The sequence below is a fragment of the Colletotrichum acutatum genome (assembly GCF_030867785.1).
Source record: "Colletotrichum acutatum strain CBS 112980 chromosome Unknown BDZ83scaffold_2, whole genome shotgun sequence".
Taxonomy (NCBI): Eukaryota; Fungi; Ascomycota; class Sordariomycetes; order Glomerellales; family Glomerellaceae; genus Colletotrichum; species Colletotrichum acutatum.
The window spans coordinates 156807-179886 of NW_026848996.1; the positions used below are offsets into that span (position 1 = coordinate 156807).

A 23080-nucleotide genomic window follows, 5' to 3' on the forward strand; every position below is an offset into this window, starting at 1 on the left:
GGAGAGAACTGAGTTCAACCGATTGATTGCAGCCCCTCCTTCTGAACTCTATTCCATTCTATCTTTCCCGATATGATCGGCCGTCATCCAAGGGGGCCAACTGCCATCTGATGAACTCCATGTCTCCAAGCCAGCATGATCGTCCTTTTTCGGTTGCCGTCCCGTCTGGGCAATATCACGTGGACACAGCAAAGCTAGGCCATCCGTAATATGATTTCCCCGTCTCAGTGGTGTTTCGGGTGTGCTTTGTGGTGGTGTTGCATCCCAGCTTTTTGTGGGCAGCCGTGGTTGGATCTCTTTCCGCGTTTCAGGTTCCCTTTGCTGCTTGCTGCAAGGCCCCAATCCAATACCTTCCCCCTCCCGTGCCGTGCATCTGTCGCAGCCGCGGGCGCCTGTTAATCGGGGAAAAAAGCACTGCTAAAGTTTAAGGGACGGACGTTGGGTTGTTCCCTTTTGCTTTTCTACTCCCCCAACGTCTTTTCGGTGTCACGGTCTTCTACGTTTGAGCGCTGCGCGTCGCCAATCCACACTACAACTCTTACTGCGCTTCGTTGACGACGCTATATACGATTCGACGAGGTTGAGCCTCGGAATTACCATCTCAACGACATATTTCTAATATTTCAATTCGACGAGCTGGTGAAAGGACGGAGCTGGGAAACTTTATTTACGACACAAGAAGGGAGAGATATCGATTGGGTTACGATCACAACCACGGAGCCACGATACTCGACGAAAGCAACCGACGCGATCGATTAATCAGTCGGAGGGCGAGAAAATCCGATCATCACATTCGGAAGGACGACGAAAGGACGAGCTGATAACGGCTGAACCACAGTCGACCCACGACAAAGATCAGAGAGAAAGCAATGAGGACGTCAACACTATTCAACGCGCTATCGGGGGCCGCCGTGGCGGCGGCGGGTGTGTTGGCGATGGATCTCGGTGACGAGATGCGCATGGGGTGGAAGTATGGCCTGCTACCGCGGCAGACGACGCAGAACCTGCAAACTTTTGAAGGGAATTTGGGCGGTGTACAGGCGTCAGCGGTATGTGATTTCATCTCTCTATCTCTCTCAGGATGTTCTGCCCCTCAGCACCCGAGCAAGAACCGTGACCCCAATGGGCGCAAATACATCTAGCTCCGGGGAGGAGTTCGGTGTGGCGCTCAAAGGGTGGCGCTGTTTCAAGAGTAGGATGAGGGAATCGTAGGACGGAACGTTGTTTGCTGACTATTGTGGCTTCGAAATAGATTACCAAGTCAAATGACCCTAGTAGACCGTTCGAGGTCGACGGCGATACTTTTGTGAGTTTTTTCTGCGTGATCTCCGACGTTCTTCGCCGGAGACAGAGGAGGAAGGGAGGGTGGTGACTTGGGGAAGCAAACGTGCTAATGGACATTCGGTTGTAGCCCGACTTCAACACCGCCGCGGGCCGATCTTGCGACAACCAGAAGAACAAGTGCTCACAAGCAGCTAACAACGGACCGCAAAAGTTCGAGGTGACCAAGTGTGACGAACAAGCTGGTGAGTTTATAGTACTTTCTCGGAGTTAGAAGTCCCATTACGCATGAGGACCACGATCCTAATACGGACCGGCAGAGCAATGCAAAAACACAATCGACACAATCACAAAGCAGAGCTTTAGCGATCCCGTGTTTTCGGGCACGGTGGGAGATTTTGACATCTTTTGTGACCCTTGAGAGGCTCATCTTAGTTGGCCGAGTGAGATGTCTGTTGTCGGCGGCGGCGGTGATGATGGTATTGCTGTCTTGAGGGGTTATGCGAATGGAGTCACGTCGGGATGTTCATATTGAGAGATGGGGAAAGGGAACGAGCGAATTAGGGGGTGAGGACAGCATGCCAAAGTGTTTGGCAGAGGTGTTGATGGGGATTTTGAGGTGTACATGTGAAAGGTTGGTTTGGTGTTATAGGCTCCTCGAAGCAAAGATCGAGGATGATGTCCGGCGGGCATGACGCTCGGCCGTTGATGAGGTTGTGGAGGTTATTCTTCTTCTTGTTCCATGTATAACAAATCATGATGAAATTTCAATGACGATAAACATCCTCGGATGATATTGAGAAGCAACAATCCAGAATCGTTTGTTGAGAGTTGTGATCATGATTATAAGACCTCGGAATGCCTTCACTTTTGATAGCAAACAATCTAAAGAAAAATAGTTTTGGATGCAGCTGTTTCCAAGCCATACCTGCCTTTTGACGATGACTAGGAAGTGGTACCTCTTCCTGCTGACATCGACACAGGCTGTAGGCAGGATTCACTTCTTTCTTGGCGTCCCAACTCCTAGTAAACCCAAAATCCCCTCCCCCCAACCTATACGTAGTTTTTCAAGTATGGGTAATACTCAAGAGAACGAAAGAAAAGTCGAATGAACTGAATTTTCCCTCCTAGAAGGCACATAGCAATATGAACAAGTGGGATTCCGAGCCGACGGTCGACCGGGGCTCTGTCTCGAAATCAACCACACGGGCACTAAGATCCGGTTGTCTAATTAAACACGTCCCCCAGGTTCAACGCTGTTCCGGAGAACTTTCCAACCTGCCTTTATTTTTGCCCCGAGCTTTTCGCGTTTTGTGGCCCCAAAGGAAGTAAGACAATAGGGAGTTTTGTCTTGGGCAATGAATCGCAATCCCACAATCGAAAAGGCGATTTCCCCGTGGCTGACTGAGGCCGGGTGCCACCTGATAACATGCAGGAGGCTTCTCACGGGCGGGCTAGTAGGAAGGGATGGAAACCGAGGATGAGACGAGACGAGACGAATCGACGACATTCAGCTCTGATGATTGTCTGGAGATCTGTACCTGCATATTCTCGAGTTTGGACCGAAACTACAGTAGTGTCGTGGGAGAAAACGTGCGTTCAGGGGATTTTGGATGATGGACGGACGGGTGACAGCAGTAATTTGACAAGTTGTGGCTCCCGTCATGCATGTTTGCTTAGCTAGTACTTTGATGTTAAGCTGTTGAGTGGGTGGACGCTATTGCTAGGGAGGACATGCAATAATAGGGCTTGTTATATATTCTAGGTCTATTCCAGAAGTCTCAAGCTGCTTGTTCCTCTGGGCTCAAAACCTTGAGGCTGTCATATCGATGGAATGGCGTTTTTGGAAGCAATAAGTATGCCGACACCAACTTTGACACCGGATCCATTTACCTGTTAACAAAGCGGTTTTTCTCTGCATTATTCAAGAAGCTGTCCATGTAGCAGTCTGAGCACGAGCGTGACGGGCCGGACATTCGAGCCATTGGCAAATACGATGTCGTGTAGGAATCCAAGCGGCGGGGCCTCTAATCCAGCGGGAAATCACCCACAGCTCCAGATGCGATGCAGTAGTAGGGGAGGCGATTTCCGGGGGCATTTGACGGTGGTAAAAGAGTACATTTGATCTCGCAAATGTATAAGCTATTTTGGATGTATCGGAGTATCGACCAAACAAGGCGAGATTGGGCTGGTCATAGCTCGACCCCGTGGACTCTCATTAAAACAAAGCTGGGCCGCTGAGTGGCCCATCGTGCCGTCGACGTTCCTCTTCGCCCCGTGCATTGTGAGTGGAATCGCGTGGATTGGACAGCCTGTCCCTGGTGAGTCGCACTCCCCCGGTCCATCCCATTGGGAAGCGGGCAGGGGAGGCCCCATCTCTTCCAAGCTTGTCACTCTTGTCTGCCCCGTTTTCCCAATGACATTCGTTCATGTGCTCGCAGGTTGGCTGGCACGAGTGGAAAAGAAGGGCCCCGAAGTTCAAAGTCGGAGGCAGAAAATGCCAGCTGTCTTTCGTGGAGTTCAGGCCCATTTCAAGCCGTCCAATCTCATCGTGCCACTGGTGCCGGACCACCGAATCAAGGTCTCCACGTCTACTCGAACCCGGAAGCCTGAGGCGGAGGTATCCCTTCCTTTGCTTTCTCGAGTGTCCACGAATCCGTGCCGGTGCAGATGAACTATCCAGTCGTGGTTGTCACTGCATTGAGGGACTTGACGGTTTCTGTTCAACAAAGGCGCACAAAGGTGTCAAACGTTTAGGTAACGGAACCAAGAAAGTCTGCCAAGTTGCCTTCCTAACTGCTTCCAAAGGTAAGGTACGGATATGTACCCTGTACTAAGGTATGTAGCGGGACTAAGGCAGCCTTTTGTGAGCTGTCTTCGGCTGGCGGTCGTGCCTTAGCTCTGCTGTACCTGCTCCTTCCCGTGCGCGTACCTGTACCTTGCCATTCCTGTCAAAACCCCGTTCCCAGTCTTGTGCATGTACATCGAGTCCCTTCATTTTCCTGGCCATCCTACCTTATATACCATCCGTAGTGTACACTTAACCTAAGTCTTGATCACTTAATCGGCCGGCACCATCTCCAACGAGAACTTTGGAAAGGGAACTAGCCAATAATTCCTACCTAGGCTTCCCATGTGTCCTTCCAGGTTGCCTTTTGCCTCGCCATCCTGTCCTGTCCTCACTGACTTCCCACCTTGCTCCTGACACATCACGTACCTTATCGACATTTCCATCCTCTCTCCTCTGTCTCTCCACCAAAGCCCGCCGCATCGTGCTATATCGACGGAATCGCCCTCATACGTGTAGTTCAACCTGTAATCCGATGCGTCCGGTAACCGCATGCTGCCTCTGCCTGCCTTCTCTCCTTATGTCGCTCCTTATTCAATAATTTCCCTCTCTCAGTTCCTTTCTACAACGGCCCCCCCGTTCCCTCTAATCCCTGCACTGGGTCACCACCTGCAAAATAATACCTTATTTCTGCTGGCTGTCCTTTTTTTTTTTTTTTTTTTTTTTTTCCGTCGGTCCCCTTCCCTGTCCGCCTAACAAAAAGATACCTGGGCTACCTGCGGATACGCGTCGCGACCAAAAAAACCACCCATCGGCCCCAAATATACACATACATCCATCCCCAATCACACGGGCCGCCTCTCCTCCACCCCCTTATTCCTGTCAACAATCTCGACAGCGCCCGTCCGTTCCCTTCGTTTTTTCTCTCGCGGCCTGCTTCGTTGTGTGTGCATGCCGATTTTTGAGGGCTGTTGAAGAAAGGGTCCTCGACGCCAATACTTAGAGACTTGGCTGCAGACGATTCCCATCGTCTGCGCTGATCTCACCGTGGTAAGCTACACCTCACCGCATCCTCACCTTTACATTCCCGGCGTGATACGGATATCTTGAGCGTCCATTCACCACGCCACGTCTTTTCTTGGACCCATTCCTGATTGAGACAGAGTCCCACGAAGACGTCTTCTTCCCAGCAATCCCATTCTCCTCCTGCTGCACCCGCACAGGACGGCACAGGACCTTATCGTCCATCCTTCAATTCGCCGCCAACGTCTCCCGCCCTCTCATCGACGTCCACAGCTGCCGACGGCGAGGACCTTGGGTCCTCCCCAATTTTACCTTCGCTTCCCGCGCCCAGACTCCCCGACCGAGCTCGGGAAATTCTCAGAAGTCAAAACCAATCCAATCCCGAAGACGAGGAGAGATACGTGACAGCTAGCTGGGGCTCGCCTTACTCAACTGAAGAGACGAACCTCATTCGCCGCGAGAGCATCGGCAGCGATCAATCCGAAGGCTCGCCCATCCATCACATTGCCATCAGCACTCCCTTTCTTCGACCTCCTCCATCGCTCTCGTTTGGACAGGACGAATCGCACGAGCCCTACCTCAGCGCAGCTCAAGTTCTTGCTAATCGCGCTCGGAGACCTGCGCGACGATTGACTGAAGATTGGATTCGCCAGCACACGGCGGGTGATCATACTGAGGGCCGACATTGGTTCAGCGACGGAAGCGAGCACTCTTCACTGAGCGGCTCAGGATCTGGCGACGAAGCTGTTTGGCACGATAAGGAATCTTTGCGAACCCCTAGGGCCCGACCACGCCTAACGCGCGCAACGCTCACGGAACCTCGCTATCCTCGAACCCGATCCAGCGTTGAGACCCTCAAGCAAGAAGACGTGAAGCCTCAAGGCGAGACCACAAACGCGAAGATGGAGAGTCCAGATCTGTCCAAGGCCGACTTGGCCCGCGACCTGCCAGACCTCCCACCAATCCCCACAACGCCCAGACGGAGCGCTAGTGCCGCTGTCGGCAACACGGCGAGGACGCCAACTACACCAATGAGGAGTGCATCGGCCAGAGTGACGATCAAAGAGCCCAGCATGACGCCTCGGGTGAAGAAGAAGATCCCTTGGAAGGGCAAGAATATTATGGTTCTTCTTCCCAAAGACGAGGAACGCGGACGTCCCGGCCATGCACCCAAGCCGTTGAATCAGAACGAAATCGAGGGCATGTTTAGATCGTGGGAAGAGCTTGGATACGATATCAGTGGCTTCGATTTGGATCTTGCGGAGGGCACGTACCAAGCCCCCACTGGATACTCCCAGAGTCGAGACGCTTGGCCTAGCCCCGAGGACCTTGTTCGAGAACGTGCGCAACATACATACAAAGTCACATTGCCTGATTTGAACGGTAAGCCTGTATTGAACAGAGGGAAGGCGATAGGAATGCTAAATATTGTGCAGCTTGGAGAGACTACGTCAATGAGCTTAACGAAGCCAAGTTGCGAGCTCTTGGAGTGTCATTCGGCGACGACGATCCCCCGGCGCCTTCAATATCTCCTGCAGTATCACAGCCCAGCCGACAAGCCTCTGCGCAATATCCGCCTTTACCATTTTCTCCGCCATTGCCTAAATCCTCAGCATCGAGCAATCATGTGCAAGGCTATCCATTCCCGCCGCAGTTCATACCCGGTGGGCGTTCTTCTGCAGGTCACAGTCACAGCCCGAGCATGGCCTCGCCGATTGGCTTCGGTAGTCACCCTGCCAAGTACAATAATCGACAGTCGATTTCGGTTCCCATGGGCCACTCGCCTTTCCAGATGCCAGGCCAACCATCGCCTCTAGGCTGGCCAGGTCCGCATAGAACAGAGTCGCCTAATTTGCTGAACGGAATCCTCTCTCCAGTCTCCCCTTTTATGCCCGAAGGGTTTGCGCCGACTGGCAGCCCTGCTTTCAATGCGCACCAGCGTCACCAATCTTTGCAGTACCCTATGATGCCCCATCAGCAGTTCATGCAGCAGCAACAGCAACCCGCGCGCGCATCACCTCGTCTGCAAGAGGTGCGAGAAGACGAAGAGGAAGAGGAGGAGGCACACGAAGAGACAAACATGAAGCCCGCAGAGCCTGCACAAATCAACGACGATGACCTCCAGGCAGAGATTGACGAGGCCGAGTACCACTTGGAGGAGCAGATGCGCAACGAGTTGGAGCACGAAGACTACAGCCCCCATAACGAGGAAGCTGCAGCTGAGCAGCTGGCCAACTTCTCTCAACAGCAGCCTCTTGCGCATGCCAGAGAAGCATCGGTCCAGTTCCAAGCACCCCAGCAGCTTCCCAAGCAGTTCGGTCCTCAAGGCGGCGATGGCCCTGTCCTTCACCACCCGCGCCCTCACAGCCGTGGCCACTCTTTGTCCCAGAACTTCTTCTCTCACCATGACGAGACCCGACCCCGCGGCGATAGTTTGGCCGGATGGCACGAGGTTGACGCACAGCGGATCGATGAGGCGGCGGAGATTGAGACCAACCCTAGCAATCTCGGTACACCCGTACAAGATTTCAGCCTCACAACGCTCTTGCAGCAGCACCAGCGATCGTTCTCCACAACGAGCAATCCTTGGAACGATGTCTCGTCAATGTCAAGCAACTCTGGCATGCCGAGGAGACCCAGCCATGCCAGCAAGCCCTCGCTCTCCAAGCTCAACGTCAAGGCACCCGAGTTCAAGTTTAACCCAGGCCACGAGTCGAAGACGAGCTTCACTTTCGGTGCTGGTAGCAACAGCTTCCAGCCTTCAGTCTTCCAGGCCGGCGGTGGATCATTCGCCCCGTCAGTCACTTCCCCGTCAGCAGGCTCATTTGGTGCAGGGTCCATGTCGTCCAAGATTAATGCCGCGGCCCCTGTCTTCTCACCTGGTCAGAGCGACTTTAGCTTTTCTGCCTCTGGTCCCAAGTTTCGACCGGATGCACCCGCCTTCACACCCTTTGGAAATGTTTCGGATTCTGTCACCAGCCCTGTGTCGGGCAGCGAGAGCGCTGGAAACCGGACTAGCTCGATTTTCGGCAACATTGATCTGAACCTTTCTGACATTGTCAAGCCTCCCAAGAAGTCAAAGGCCGTCCCAATTATCCGTCCCAGCAGCAGCGATAACAACCATGATGAATCTCAAGACGATCTTCCGGATGATGCAGATGGTCGCTTGATTGACGAATCTCGCTTCAAGAGGGCAAAGGCGTCAAGAGGAGACGAGGACGATGTTCCTCTATTCGCTGAGCCATCGCCCGAACCTACTACGTTGCAGTCGCTCCAGCCAAGGAAAGAGGAGCAGGATGCCTCTGACGAGCAAGCTTACACGCCCGCCGACACTACCATGTCTTCCACCGTTGCTTCCGAGCACCCCGCCGACTCCAAGGCTGTCACGGCTACTAGCCCCTCGGATACTTCGCCTGACCAGCAGCACCTGAACTGGGCGCCCTTCGAATTTGACTCAAACAACGATGTTCAAAGCTTTGCTGAAGCCCGACCTTTTGGTATTGACACGTACAAGAAGGGCCACAACAAGTCGCTCTCTGCGACTGCGAGAGCTTTCATCCCCGGCGGCGGTTGGGCGCCTACTCCGGCAACCGAAACCGATGAAGACGAGGAGGATGAGCGTGACAGAGAGGACACCGTTGAGCCAATCCTGCCCAGCACCGAGGCACCTGCTCCGGTTTCGCCACCTCGCGAGCCATCTCCTCGGGCACCGACACCTCCCAAGTTCACAGCACCCAAGGGACTGGGCGCCTCTCGCTTCGCAAGCCCGCCCAAGACCAAGGGTCTTTCCGCGTCTCGGTTTGCTGCGTCTCCGTCACCTGCGCGTAACGTTGGAGAGGATGATTACGAAGACTCTCTGGAAGAGGGAGAGATCCCTGAGGACTATGTTGTTTCTGAGGGAGAAGAGTATCTCGATGAGCCCAATGCCCACGAGTTCACTTTCCCGTCCAAGTCGGCGATTGATGCCAGTAATGAGCAACATGAGCCAACTTTCGAGGAGATTGATGATATCATGAATCACCTCAACCAGAATGATCCGACATTTGGTGTCAACAAGGCCAACGATGAGGCCACCAGATGGCACCAGCCCAGCCCTAACAGACAGATCCAGGTCGCTGGCGTTACCAACTTGTCGCCGTATAAGATGCAGGCCGGCAGCCAATACCGCAGCGGAACTTCCAGCCCTGTGCGCCAATACCATGGCCTCCCCGCCGACAACTCGGCTATGCCGACTACGGAATTGGAGGACCCTTTTGTCGATCCTCCGCTGAGTGCACAGTCATTCGATGCTCCGATTACCCACCTGGTTGGCCAAGAGAGTGCTGCACAGAGCGATTGGGAAGGTGCTTTCAGCGACGAAGAGCAAGCCAAGTTGGAGCAGCGCGTCCAGTTCTTCGACGGTCGCGTCAACGAAGCCGTCGGCGATCTGCTTTCCGCTCGCTTGGGTCCCCTGGAGAAGACCCTGCTGTCCATCAAGCAGTCCCTCCGAGGCGACAGAAGAGCTTCGTCTTCCGTCCGCCGCAGTGTCTCTGCCGATATTCAACACAGTGACGCTGATGATGAGGATGAAGAGCCCGTGCCTCGTCGCTCGCTTAGTCCGCGCCGCGACAAGCGCATGGAACAAATCCGTGCTGCTGTACTCGATGCTTTTGCTGTTCAGCAGCGTGGTGCCGCTTCCGTGCCTCAAATTTCCGCACCTGTTGCCGACGAGCCCTCTAGTACTGCTGTTCTGAAGGCTTTGGAGGAGATGAGAGAGCAGTTTGGCGCTTCGATGCGCCTTGATTTCCGCGGCGAAGATCTACGAAACATTGTCGAAGAAGCTGTCGAGAAGCGCATGCAAACTCCGTCTCAACAGCCGACCGCAGATCGTGATCATGATGAGGCCGTCAACAACAAATTGAGTGAGCTTCAGGCCAAGGTTATGGATCTCGAGGAGCGCCTCTATGTCGAGCGTAGCAAGACTGAGAAGGAGGTTGCCGATCGCCGCGCCGCCGAAGATCTCGCGGCAGAGCTCGACAGAAAGCTTCAGGCCGCCGAAACTCGCGTTGAAGTCGAGATCATGAACAAGAGCATTTTCGATCATCGCGTTAGCGACCTGGAGGATAAGCTTCGACACCAGGAAGAGCGCACTCAAGCAGAGCTTGACGGTCGCCGAACCGCCGAAGATAGACTCTCTGAGGTTCAGCGTCTACTCCGTATTGCCAGCGAAGAGGAGGTTCGTCTCCGTGAGGAAGTCGAGGAGCGAGACCACAAGCTCAAGGCCTTTGAACAGGCCGCTTCCAAGCAGACGATGCGCATGGCACTCATGGAGGCTTCTCAAACCAACGCTACCCAGGCGCAGACCGAACTTACCAACAAGATCAACGCTATGGAGGACGAGGTCCGAGGCGCCACCCACGAGGCTAACCGCTGGAGATCCGAGACAGAGCGCGTGGTTGAGAGTGCCCGCAGACAACAGATCGATCTCACCGAGACACTCCAAGAGAACAAGGCCATGCAGAAGTTCATTGACACCCTTGGAACTCAGCTTCAGGAGAACGAGCGCGTCAGGGAAAGCTGGCGTGCTAAGTTTGTCTCCCTCCAGGAAGACATGGCCAAGGCAGCCCGCGACATCACCGAGGAGAATGCTCGTCGCACCAAGCGGGAGCAGCAACTCGTTGCTCGTCAGGAGGTCTTGGATGCTAAGCTCCAAGCCGAGGCCCGTACGCGCGAACGGATTGAAGCCGAAATGGAGAGACTCGAGAACGGTGAACGCCAAGGCATGCGCGCCGTCAATGAGTGCAAGCGTCTCGAGGGTCTGCTTGGCGAGATGAAGACCGAGAACCACAAGCTTCACCAGTCTGCCATGCGATACCAGAGCGAGTTCAAGGAGGCGAGAGAGTCTGGCATTGCCGAGGTTCAGCGCACGCGCGTTTCCATGCAGCGCGAGATTGACGAAGCCAACCACCACGTCAATGCTGTTCGTGAAGAACTCGAGGAGCAGGTCGCTAAGCTTAGAACCGAAGTTGATCAGGCCAACATGGACGTTGAGACTGCCAAGGCTCAGTCTGAGATGATGATGGAGGAGGCTCAGACCAGCAAGACCGATGCCATTGAGGAACTCAAGCGCAAGCACCAGAACGAGCTCGAAGACTTCCAGACTCGCTGGGAGCGCCAGCTGAGCAACGCCGTCGAAGATGGCCAGAAGACCGAGCAGCACCTCCTCGAGCGTCTCAGCCTGTCCACGTCCAAGACCGAACATCTCCAAGACCGTGTCGCACATTTGGAAGAGAAGCTCGAGATCGCCAAGGAAGCCGCTCGTGCTGCCGCTCAAGCTGCCAAGTCCGCAGGTGTCGAGCCAGCCGCTCTGCCCACCGCATCTTTCCAGCCCAAGGCCGTGGCACCTGCCGCACCCGTTGTGTCGAAGGCCATGGATCTCCCAGAGAAGATTTCGCCCCAGGCGTTGCGGGAGTCCATCATGGTCTTGCAAGAGCAGTTGCAGGCACGCGAGCAGCGCATCGAAGAGCTCGAGTCTACCGTCGACAAGCTGGATCCCGAAGCTCCTACCAAGATTGCCAAGCGTGATGACGAGATCACTTGGTTGCGCGAGCTTCTTGCCGTGAGACATGGCGATTTGCAAGACATCATCCTTGCCGTCTCTGCCGAAGACTTTGACAGGGAAGCCGTCAAGGATGCGTCCATCCGTCTCAAGGCCAACCTTCAAATGGAGGAACAGGAACGCGAGCGTGCGATGAATGGCGGATCAGCAATCAATCTGCCCAACATTGCACAGTCACTTCGGGAGGCTGCATCACCTCGTGTTGCTCAAGCTGTAGGACCCCTGGCTGCAGCCTGGGGTAACTGGCGCAAATCTCAACAACCCATCTTTGCTTCTGGCGGACGAAGCGGTAGGCCCTCTACGGCCCGTCCTACTGTCAACAGCAACCACACCCCGTCCCGATCTACCGCGTCGGCCTCTTTCAGCAACAACCACAACGGACTGATGACCCCGCCGGCTTCCGGTCTCCGTCAGACCCCTCCTTCGAACGCTACGCGTGCGGAGGAACCTCAACCAACGGCGTTCCAGACCACTGGACGTCGGTACACGGCTCAGCAATTGCAAGCCAGGAACCGAGGACCGTCCATCACGGAGGTGCCATCCGAGCCGATGCCCCTCAAGAGCCCGCCCGCTCGCCGTCCGTCGAGCCGTTCCCAACAGCCCATGACTCCTCCGATGATGCGGTCAAGCGGCTACGACTCAGATGCTCACCCGGGCGACTTTGACGACACTGACTTCTTCGAGGACTAAGAAGGAGCAGTGATGAGTGAAAGGAAACGTGGGACCGTGGAGGATTTCCTTTGTCTTTCGCACCGCAGTCAATCTTTCTCTCTCTCTATCACGCAGCATGCTTTTGAGCCCAAAAGAATGGACACACTAGAATGATGATACCCCCTTTTTCGCAAGATTACTTCTACTACACTACAATCCACTGAGGGTATTGGAGGAGGATTTTCATATACAAACACTCAGAATCGTGGATTTTACCTTCTTGTAATCACACCTCACGGGGGAGGGGGTAGTATCTCCTCTCCGATGGGGAACGAGGATGAGAGGGCTAAATTTTAATTTCCTTTGTTTTTCTCTGTTTTCGGTCCGATGCATAGCGGGAAAGAAAATGACGATGAAATGGGAGAGGAGGTGTTGAAGGGCATGAGTATAGCGTGTTGGCTTGCTGGGTCTATGGGCTTGGCTTGCTTCTACCTTTTACTTGGCCTGGTTATGTTAACTGCAGCCCAACCCCTTTGCTTACTTACCTATTACACTACACACCAAAGAAGTCTATAGTAATAATTCGCACGCCTGATTTGGCTAAATCAATTTCGATCATTGAACTTTTACAACGGGACTCTTATGACGAGGGTTCACATGGCGAAATAGGAGTTGCTGACGATGGACGGTACAAAAGTGCGTTCGTGGTACGTGAAGGACGACTAACTACGCATATCACCTGAACAATTTCAATGCTTGAATTTTGGGTAGTATCATAGGTTCTCGCCATGGAAACCCCCCATTAATCTGATTTCATTTCATCTCATTTCATATTAAAAAGGTGATTTATACATTCCCCTCTATAGTCTTCTTTCCCACCAAGGAGAGAGAAAGCGAAACCTTACGAACTGCTCAGGAGCTTCTCAACAGCCCACTTTACAGAAAAATTGCGTAGGTCAGAGTAGTGCTGACCGACGCCGACAAAGAGCACGGGGACGTTTGTGGCGTGGACGAGACTGACGAGGGTGCCGACCATGTTGCCGACGGTGTCGCATTTGGAAATGATGAAGCCGTCGAGGGTGCGGACGGAGCCGAAAGCCGCGTTGAAGTTGCGGGCTTGGGCTACCGAGTCTGTGCCGACGAGGGCCTTGGGGGAGAGGTCAGTAGTTGTTTGGTTATGAATGTGAGAGGGAGGGGGGAGTCTTACCTCGCCGACCATGAGAATCTTATCGGGCTGAGCAAACTTGGCAAACTTCTCCAGGGAGGACATGAGACGCTGGTCATTGTGTCTGCGTCCGGCGGTGTCAATGAGGACGACGTCGAAGCCGTCCTGCGCGGCGTGAGCCACGGCGTCGCGAGCGACGGTGGCGGCGTCCTTGCCGTAGCCCTTCTGGTACAGCTCGACGCGGCCACCCTCTCGGACGGTGAGCTCCTTGAGGTTGCGGACGTGCACAGCGAGCTGCTCGACAGCGCCGGAGCGGAAGGTGTCGCCGGCGGCGATGAGGACCTTATATTTGTTCTGTAGGAGGAAGAAGCAAATCTTGGACAGGTTGGTGGACTTGCCGACGCCGTTGACGCCGACGATGGAGATGACGTAGGGACGGGCCTTGCGGAGGGAGGTCGCGGGCGGGGCGGTGATGGCGTCGATCTCGCGGAGGAGGTCGAGCGAGGACGTCGGGGTGAGCATCTTTGTTAGGGAGGCTTCCATAGCGGCTTGGATCTTTGCGTTGATGCTCTCGAAGCTGGCCGTCTTGGCGCCGAGGAGCTCCTTTTCGACACCCTCGCAGAGCCGCACCGCGGCCTCGCGCGCGACGTTCTTCTTGAGGAGGTGCTCCTCCATACCCTTCATCGCCTTGTCGAGATCCGCCTTTGAGAGCGTCTTGCCGCCGACGACATTGCGGAAGAGGCCTCCGATCGTGCTCAGGCCGGACCCGATAAGCCCGCCCGATGCCTCCGTCTTGTTGGAGGAGTCGTTCTTGGCCTGCGCCGAGGCGAGGATGTTGTGTACCTCATCGTCTAGGTCCTTTAGCACGAATTGACCCTTTGACGTCTTGGACCCCCATGTCGTGTGATCGACGTGCTCGACGGCGGAGGAGCGGGCGGTCGTCTCGGCTTCCGAGTCGCTCGTCGCCGACTTCGGAGCAGCCGAGTAGTCAAGCACCACGTCGTCCTCCTCGTCGGCCATACCGTCTGCGTCCCATTTGCGGCCCTTCTTCGTTGATGATCTCGTCGCGGGCTTGGGTCTTCTGCCGGCGGACTCGTCGCCTGAAGAAAGGGGCGCAGAGTTGCCCGCCTTCCGCGCGCGCCGCGACATCTTGGCGACGGGGCCGGCCTTGCCTACTAACACGCCACCGGTGCCGGGAGTCGAGGGTCGAGAGGTCGTCGGCGTCGCGATGGGAGTCGAATCGTTGGAGGTTTCGTTTGCGCTGTTTAGACCACGACCTGGAAGGGGGTTTGTTAGCTGCTTGCACACTGATACACCTGCACGGCGCATTCGGCCTACCCCTATAGTGCAGACCCGGAGGAAGGGGAGGGTCATCGCCGAGGTTTCCAGACAGTGTCTTCTCCTCCTTTGCGAAGTCGGCTTCTGAGACGTTGGAGTCGCCCTTTGCTCCCGTCGTCTCCAGCTCTCTGACCTGTTGGTCAAAGTACTCGTCGAACTTGTGGCATTCGACCACTGTCGTGTGCGGCTTCGTCAATTGCTCTCCGTACAGATCTACAAAGATTGTCTTGATATTGTCGACGAGCTTGTCAATCCATGACAGGTGAAGCAGTGATCTGTAAACAGCCTGTTCGCACACCTCGTCAGCATCATGGCTTGGCGGCGCGCGGCGCATTGGCTGCTGCTAGATTTCCATACCACAAAGATGACACCTAGCTCCTTGACAAACGTATACCGTAATGTGTGCTGGTCGCGCTTATATGGGGGATTGCTAGCCGCGGACTGGCTGGAGGCAGCGCCGCCCTTCTCCTCGATGAAGACATCGGCAATGAAGTTGTTGATCACGGACGGGTTGACCGGCGCATAGGTTCTGGACCAGAGGACCACCCCAGAGGTGGTCAGAATCTCGAACGTGTCTAACATTCTGTACGCGGTTTCGGTTTCGTAATCTGCGGCGACACCAAAGATCGTGGAGACTCGGGGACTGGCGGAAGAGGAGAGAGGGTGAGAGTTGAGTTGGAGGCGACTTCCTCGATCCCAAAAGCTGGCCTGTGGCGCAAGACCCGTGGTCAATGAAGTGGGCTGGACGCTCCTTTGGGCCCTTGGGGTGGGTGAACCCTTGGCCTTGGAGTACCCTTTCTTATCGATAAGCTCGGAGCATGTGGGTATTTCACACTGTACTAGCACTGTATCTTCGACAAGTAAGAGGGCGGCCTACACAGTACGGATTGAGACCTTACTCCTATTCTACCTTACCTTATGATTGAGTTGCTTCCTTGGAGTACACAGATGGAAATTGAAGGTAACTCCAGTCAAGGTATGCGTCTTTGCTTGCTTAGCGAGCTTTGCCTCTAGTCGTTATATCAACTGGTTTTAGCCTCTCTTTGCACCTGTAAAAAGATACCCAATCGACCCCCCAACGGCAGGTCTAGCTCCATGGCGTGAACATGGAGTTACGATGCTTGGTAGTATGAGACTTTCTGAGACGACTTCCGTACAACGGATGAGAAGACATGTCCTATGTAGAATACTGATGTCCGTACATCTTACAAGAATATGCCTCGAGAAGCCTGAAAAGCGACGATAATAGAGGTATTGGTGATACCTCTGAGATAGGTAAGAAAGAAGAGTCGTTGATCGATATGCGCTGATCCCAGCCCATTGACAGCTGCTCGCCGGCCGGCACCAGGCCTTCTAGCGGCTCAAAAAGGCCCGCGAGAGGGCTCGTGCTGAGCTGGCCAAGGAGAAATCTGAGCTAAGCCCCTTTGGGCCACCGCTACCTGTCCTGCTCATCTGGACAATGTGGGACATTTATGGAAGTAAACACCTTTCCGTACCAGCTCCATCGCGGCCCGCCAAAGACGACGTGGACTCAGAGAACCTGGAAGGGAGGCATCCCAACACCCACGCCACCGTCGAATCCAACATAGCTTCACAATCTTCCGACAAACCCCATCGAACGATACTCGCGAACAGAAAACGAAACCACGAGCTCATTTGCACATCATGCAGCGTCCACAAACCTACGGGCAGTCACCCCCCTTGCACCACCCCGTACCCCAGCATGTCTCTACGGTTCCCCAGTTGCGCTCGCCCCCTCCTCCCGTGTCGCAATCGCAATCGCAACAAGGCTACGGTGGCAGCCCTTACCAACAGCAAGGCGGTACGAGTGGGAACGTATTCGGCGCATACGGACAGTTTATGAATGATCCCACGGCGCAAGTGGCAGCGCAGTTTGGCCAGACGGCTTTCAAGCATGGCCAGGAGTACATGGAGCAAAACGTACGTCGAGTCTAGGGACGGGGAGGCAGACCTCTAAGCGTCTCGCCGGTCAACTATCGAGATGCATCAAGTTTTTACTGAAGCTAACTCTGCTTGAAGTTCAACCGATACGTTAACGTCAACGCCCTGAAGCATTACTTCAACGTCTCCAACTCCTACGTCATCAACAAGATAGTCCTCGTCCTCTTCCCTTGGAGGCACAAGCCATGGTCGCGCAAGCAGTCCGTTGGGCCTAGCGGACAGGAGGGATGGTACCTTCCTCCGCGAGACGACATCAACAGCCCCGATATGTACATCCCCGTCATGGCTGTCGTGACGTACATCCTTCTCTCTACGCTCCTTGCTGGTCTCCGCGGCCAATTCCAGCCAGAACTTCTCGGATACACGGCGTCGACGGCCCTAGTAATAGTCATGGCGGAGATTCTCGGTCTCAAGCTGGGGTGCTACTTGCTGGGCATCTCGAACGATTCGCAGCTTTACGATCTGATCGCATACTCCGGCTACAAGTTTGTCGGCATCATCGTCACTGTCACTGTAGCTGAGATCCTGAATGGTGGCAAGGGTACCGGCGGGTGGATTGGCTGGGGCGTGTTCCTCTACACTTTCTTGGCCAACTCGCTGTTCTTGGTATGTCCTCACACAAGTCGCCACGTGATTCAAGAGATTAACAATGTCATCAGATGCGTTCGCTCAAGTATGTTCTGCTCCCTGAAAACGCAGCCAACGGTGCCGGTCCTATGCAGACTGGCGATTCACGAGCCAAGCGAAACCAGAGGACCCAGTTCCTCTTCTTCTACTCCTACGTTGTCCAGCTACTTTTCATGTGGATCCTGTCGAGGCCTTGAAGACGATCACGACCAGGTAAAGTTTACGCCAAAAGCACCGTTCTGTAGAAAAGGTCAACATGAAAAAGGAGTCCGGGAGTAGCTGGGTATGCGCTTGCTAGGTGGTCAGATACAAGGAAGGGATGGCCGGTCAAGTCAGCTTTTAGTGATGTGCGATTTATCGGACAGTCAAGATAAATTGTTAGATTCAACAACGACGCATCGTTCTAGCCGCTTGCGTTGTTTGTTGTGTAGAGTCTCTACCATATTGGGGGGCTAGCTATACAGTACCCGAAGATGAAGAAGCTCTATCCCTGTACTATAGGATTAGTCGGAGCTTGTCACCAGGGGCAATCCACGAGCACGAGTTGAGACGATGAAGGGGACGCGAATCAAAACAAACGTTAGAAACCTGTATTGTAGTACCTACCTTACCGGTGCATTGAAGATTGTGGAAAAACATCATGCAAGCTCTTTGCTGCCTGTGTGTCACTCACCCAATAAGGTTGCGCTAGTAGGGCGCGTTAAAGTCCTCTGCAGCGAATCAACTTTGCTGACATTTATGAAGACGGCAGCCTTTCTAGGCATTTTCTTCCCAATTAAAGTCGACCTGTTATGAGACACAATAGCTATGCTCAAGCCCAGTGAGACTCGCTTTTGTGACCCTCGATGCTTGTTGCCTATTGTGCCTGGAACCATGTAAGTGAGCAGCCACGTTGTCTAGCCTATTGGAGCTCTAGCTTGCTTTGAAGGGACAGCTGTCAGGAGCCCCACAAATCAGGCATGTCATCAGTGATTCGCCGGTCCGAACTTGGAAGACCGGCCACACCTCCACAAGCCGGGGTCGCTCCTCCCTCCACAGCCCTTCCAACATCCGGCCCTGCATCCCGTCAAGCCTCAACTTCTGCCGATTACAAATGCTCCAGCTCGGAAGGGTTATTGAACAGATTGCAACTTATAATTGACTCAAGTTCCTCACGCAGTGTCGCATATAAGTTTCGACGTCTTCAGGCACCTTTCTTCAATCAAGGACGCCATCCGTTCTTATCTCCGTCCTCTGCTTCCCGTCACCTCGGTTTGAAGACGCCTCTCAAGAGTACACCTGCCGTGGTTTACCCGGCACAACGGTCTGGATCGCTCATCTAAAGTTACAACTTCATTTCACATCTTCAGCAAATCAAAGTCAAGCTTGCATACTTACAAGTCACCATTATGGCGCTCCCTCCCATCGTCACTGCAACTTTGCAGTCTGCTGCCCTTAGTGGCACTTCGAACATACTGGCCCAGGTCCTCACGGCTTATCAGACCGATGTATGGAATTCCGAGACTCATGGGCTCTACGATGTGCCGAGTCATCATATATTATTGCGTTGTTTGATCATCATCCGAGACCTTCTTGCTAACACCACGACCAGAAACAACTCGTCATCGACTGGGTCCCTGTCTTCCAGTTTATCATCTTCACCCTCCTTAGCACGCCGCCAAACTTCTTGTGGTGGGTCTCCCAGCGAGCACTCGTCTTTCACCATCACGGATCCCTGTTCTACCTGCATGCACGATACGCGTCGTACCCCAGACCGTCATCACTGACACATACCAGGCAAGGTTTCCTCGAAGAGAGTTTCCCGGCCTATCACGTCTCGCCCACCAAGAAGGCCATCGCCTCGGCCGCGGCCAACGACGACAAAGCGCTCGACCGCGAGGCGCGCGAGGACCAGCTCGTGGAGCCCAAGCTCAACATCCGCAACACGCTTATCAAGCTGGCCCTCGACCAGACCGTCGGCGCCGCGCTCAACACGCTCGCTTTCAGCATGTTTATGCACAGCATCCAGACGGCCATGGTGCGTCCGGAGCACCTCGCGGCTGCGCAGCACTCGGGCACCTTCCTGTTTTCTCGTGGCGCCATTGATTATAGCAATGTCGACTGGCGGTCCGTCGTTGACAAGAGCCAGCTCGAGTTCGTGCCCATCTTCATTGCGGGTCTGAAGTTGTGGCCCATGGTCAGTTTGGTGAACTTTGCCTTTATCAAGAGCATTGAGGGTAGGAACTTGGTTGGTTCTCTTGCGGGTGTCGCTTGGGGTATCTACATGAGTCTGGTTGCTGCGCGATAAAGGATGCAACGGCGATGTAAGCCCACACCGTGGTGGGATCTCCATACTTTTGACAATGCGAAGAAACTGATCTTTAGACGGCGCTGAGGTGGTCATCGTTGGGTTGATATCACACTTTCACATTTTGGAGGAAGCAGGCGACATGGGGGGTAGCAAATGGCACTTGGGCAGGAGGAAACAAGGCGCACGGCAAGACAGAGGACGATTTCCAAAGCTCGCTTAGACGAAGTGGCACGAAAGGAACGAGAGCATCGAGAGAAATGCATCCAGATTCGCCTCGGCATTATTAGCTTAGACACTTAGAGTGCCAGCACGAATGAGTTATCGGACACACCTGAGTCTAGCGATAGATCCTAGCTATACTATCAACGGTTGTGGTGACAACGACATTGTTCAAGCTTTGACCACCTACTTAGTAAAGCGACCTCCTTGGATCTAGTCGCAAAGACAATGGGATTTCAAATTCGTTACTCCGCGTGCCTTGTTCACATCTGGCGGAATGTTCGTCGCCGTGCAGTCTCACCTTCCAAAGATGGGAAGCCACGCGACGACAAGCTCATCCGTCGGTCTCCTTGAGCTCTCTCTTTCCACCAAAGGTCGACTAAGCATTAAATAAGTCAAAATACTTGGGTAAATACAATCTAAGGTAATTGAAGAGAGTTGAGTAGGTATTTTCGGGATATTTTGAAGTTAATTTATCTCTTGCATTCAGAGGCAGTTTGTACTCAGAAGACCGGTGGATGATCTTGTTACCCAGGTCGAAGCTGCGAGTACGGACTTCAACAATCAGGTCCAGACAAGAACGTTAATCTCACCCACATTCTTCTGGCATTGCTTTTTGGTGGCTGGCTGAAGGGCCAAAGCGGGCTTGTTATTTGGCTATTAAACGGTGAGAAAGCGCCGCATGGCGTAATGACGTTGAAGGTCTCATGAAGTAAGACACTCGGCTGCTATCCGTGCAACATCGTGTTCGCGTAGTGTACAATTACAGATGGATCGCATTGGTTTAACGATGGAAAACGACGAGGATCGGTGTCTCTCCACCAGTTGGCCTTTTTCGGTGAAGTATTCCTACCTCAGCAGAAGCTCGGCTTCCAAACCCCCAAAACTGCACAAAGCCAACTCGGCCGAGGGGGTTGGGGAGCGTCATTAATTTAGGTGCATTGCCGATCGGATTTCTGGGTGTGCAACTCTCTGTATCATGTAGTACAGAGGCTCCGTATCCGAACAGACGTACCCATCTCCTGGAATCTGCAAGACCCATCCGACTGGTCTATGGTCACTGGTGTGGTCGTGTCTGGTGATTTTGCTCCGGAGCTTTCTCCTGCGACGACCATTTGCGAGGTTTCCATTGGCTCACTCGTAACGACGTTGGCAAGTGGCTCCTGATTGGCCGAACGGCAACTAATCCGTGCCTTCCACTCCGGGAACGAGGATGATGCCGTCTGGAAGCGATGTGACGTCAGGGTTAACGGAGAGGCCAAACCCCCAAATCTGCGCTTACATCATGTGCATATCGGGAGCGCGGGAAGGGACGATGTGACAACCAGCAGCAGCGTGCAGCCAGCCGCCAGGGCCGAAAACTCTCTTTCTCTTCAGCCTTCAGGAACAGGATAGATGTCTATTGCAGGAGTATGGTGCGTGACCAGGAAAAAGGGGGGGGAGGAGGTAGGTAAACAAACAGATATCGGATGGAGTCTCGGAAACTAGCGATGTTGGCTTTTTGATGGTTGCAATTGAGGTGGGAAAGGTGGCCGGGATGGGGGAAGGAAGGTGGCTGCGTTGGTGGTATTGGGGGTTGAGGACGTTGGTTGTTATTGGCGACTCCACGTGTGAAAGTCGGGATGACGTGGGGCTATAATGTCACTGGCAAATGAGCGGGCTGAACTATCTTTTTGGAAACTATTACCGCTCAGTGCACGCCTTCTCAATTTTTCAGTACACTAGAACATCTCAAAAAATGGAGGGGTCGATCTTCCGCCATAAGCTCTAAGCTCTGTTTATCGAGATGGAAGGTCTCAAGATGCAGAGATGGCTGGGCCAAAGTGGAATGGGTTGGAAGGCGCCATATCCGTTAAAAGAAGACGGAGAAGAAGACGATCCGATTTAGCACGGGTTGACAGGTCCTGTAGCGTCGAATCCGGGTCTCCATCGAAGCTTTTAGTGCAGCACTGCAGAGACGGTTCAGGGAGGCACGATGCAACCCTGGCTGCCCATGATTGGTTGCCGCGCCGTTAATTCCACTTGCGAACCGGATGGAATCGTGGGACCTCTCAGGCTCTCTCTCTTCCTCTCTTCTGAGCTCTCGGGGAAGGAAGTCGACCTTCGGAGAGTGTTGAGCATTCCCACTTTTTGCCTGCCCCTGCACCCCCGGTTCCATGCTGCGCTGTCCGGCTGGAGCCTTTTTTTTCTTCTTAATTTTCTCATTCTTCTATTGCATTTGCTGCTGCAGTTTCCCTGGCAGATGCAGAAGTACGGATGCATATGCGGACGACATGGTCTATTTGGCCCAATTCAGAACCTTTGCGATCGGATACCACGCTCGAGGTGACACTCTGGAAGTTGATTTCTTCTAAAATTGGTCTTCGGGGGCCGGATGATGGATCCCCCAATCTCACCCAATATCACTGAACATCGGCATCTTGTTCCATCCATGCATGCTAGACCTAAGGTGAGGTTGGCACGTTGGCTTACCTACCGGAGCAGTTTGGAATCTTGGAATACTTCTTGACCGCCTCCACAGGGCTCTCTCTCTCCCCACCCCAATCGACATCATGCCGTGCCGTAGCGTAGGAGGGGAGGAGCGACAAGTTGTCCAATACCATGAGGGCGAGGGCTGAGACGCGCGACTCAAAAGGGCATGGGACGGAGGCACTAAGAAATAAGCCATACTGAATCATTCTTTCTTTGCCGCCGCCTATAACCTATTAGTGCACCTTCCACTTCTGCCGTCCGGTTGTCGTCTCGTCGACTGGCCCCCCCATCGTCCAGGACTCTATCCATCCACACTTAGGTACCTTACTTGGACTCTACGGATACGGATAACAATTACACAGTAGACTCGAAAGACTCGCGTGCCGGGGTCACGATACCTTGGCAGGAAGGAGCCTTCGTCATCGGATTCCGTTCCGCGTCCCTCCCCCGTCCCTTGTCTTTCCGCCTTTCCACCGCCCAGTCCTGGGATGCCGCTTCTCTAAACCTTACCTCCTTGCCAGCCTGACCTTGACTGCCCGGATAGGCACTTTTCGTTTCCTCTCGCTTCCTCTCACAAGCCCATCTCCACCATCTGGCATCGCCAGCCTGCTAATCTCGCGACAACCAAAAATCGCTACCTGCTCTGTCCAGCTTCAGGTCAGACCG

The 23080-nt window shown here is 54.0% G+C and overlaps 4 protein-coding genes across 4 annotated transcripts; 3 read left to right on the forward strand and 1 right to left on the reverse strand.

Moving 5' to 3' along the window:
• The first annotated feature begins 634 nt into the window (after positions 1–634).
• BDZ83DRAFT_160244 (uncharacterized protein) lies at positions 635–1668 on the forward strand. Its single transcript, XM_060501391.1, has 3 exons — positions 635–1049; positions 1253–1306; positions 1412–1668. The coding sequence occupies exons 1-3, from the start codon at positions 870–872 to the stop codon at positions 1553–1555; spliced, it is 378 nt and encodes a 125-aa protein (XP_060371514.1). The 5' UTR covers positions 635–869; the 3' UTR covers positions 1556–1668.
• A 4326-nt stretch (positions 1669–5994) lies between these two features.
• Positions 5995–12380, forward strand: BDZ83DRAFT_714940 (uncharacterized protein; the record flags this gene model as incomplete). The annotated part of the gene is given in 41 exon segments (XM_060511689.1): positions 5995–6475; positions 6529–7961; positions 7980–8077; positions 8087–8150; positions 8166–8315; positions 8334–8441; positions 8454–8620; positions 8642–8729; positions 8757–8815; positions 8858–8916; positions 8929–8978; positions 8991–9043; positions 9062–9140; positions 9150–9229; positions 9251–9347; positions 9372–9398; positions 9411–9492; positions 9508–9598; positions 9617–9639; positions 9664–9746; positions 9756–9818; positions 9828–9914; positions 9948–9977; positions 10005–10010; positions 10026–10064; positions 10104–10178; positions 10194–10287; positions 10303–10307; positions 10323–10472; positions 10494–10664; positions 10677–10763; positions 10779–10794; positions 10816–10862; positions 10872–10930; positions 10952–10988; positions 11016–11096; positions 11106–11117; positions 11133–11261; positions 11277–11391; positions 11407–11421; positions 11434–12380. Coding segments are annotated over 41 exon segments (5637 nt in total).
• A 623-nt stretch (positions 12381–13003) lies between these two features.
• BDZ83DRAFT_160303 (SRP54-type protein) lies at positions 13004–15843 on the reverse strand. The gene is made up of 4 exons (XM_060501392.1): positions 15760–15843; positions 15202–15695; positions 14845–15130; positions 13004–14783 (listed from the first exon to the last, which is right to left on the reverse strand). The coding sequence occupies exons 2-4, from the start codon at positions 15424–15426 to the stop codon at positions 13243–13245; spliced, it is 2052 nt and encodes a 683-aa protein (XP_060371516.1). The 5' UTR covers positions 15427–15695; positions 15760–15843; the 3' UTR covers positions 13004–13242.
• Positions 15844–16509: 666 nt separating this feature from the next.
• Positions 16510–19720, forward strand: BDZ83DRAFT_714942 (YIF1-domain-containing protein; the record flags this gene model as incomplete). Its single annotated transcript, XM_060511690.1, has 7 exons — positions 16510–16785; positions 16885–17412; positions 17466–17617; positions 18081–18123; positions 18798–18920; positions 19025–19104; positions 19210–19720. The coding sequence occupies 7 exons, from the start codon at positions 16510–16512 to the stop codon at positions 19718–19720; spliced, it is 1713 nt and encodes a 570-aa protein (XP_060371517.1).
• Positions 19721–23080: the final 3360 nt, after the last annotated feature.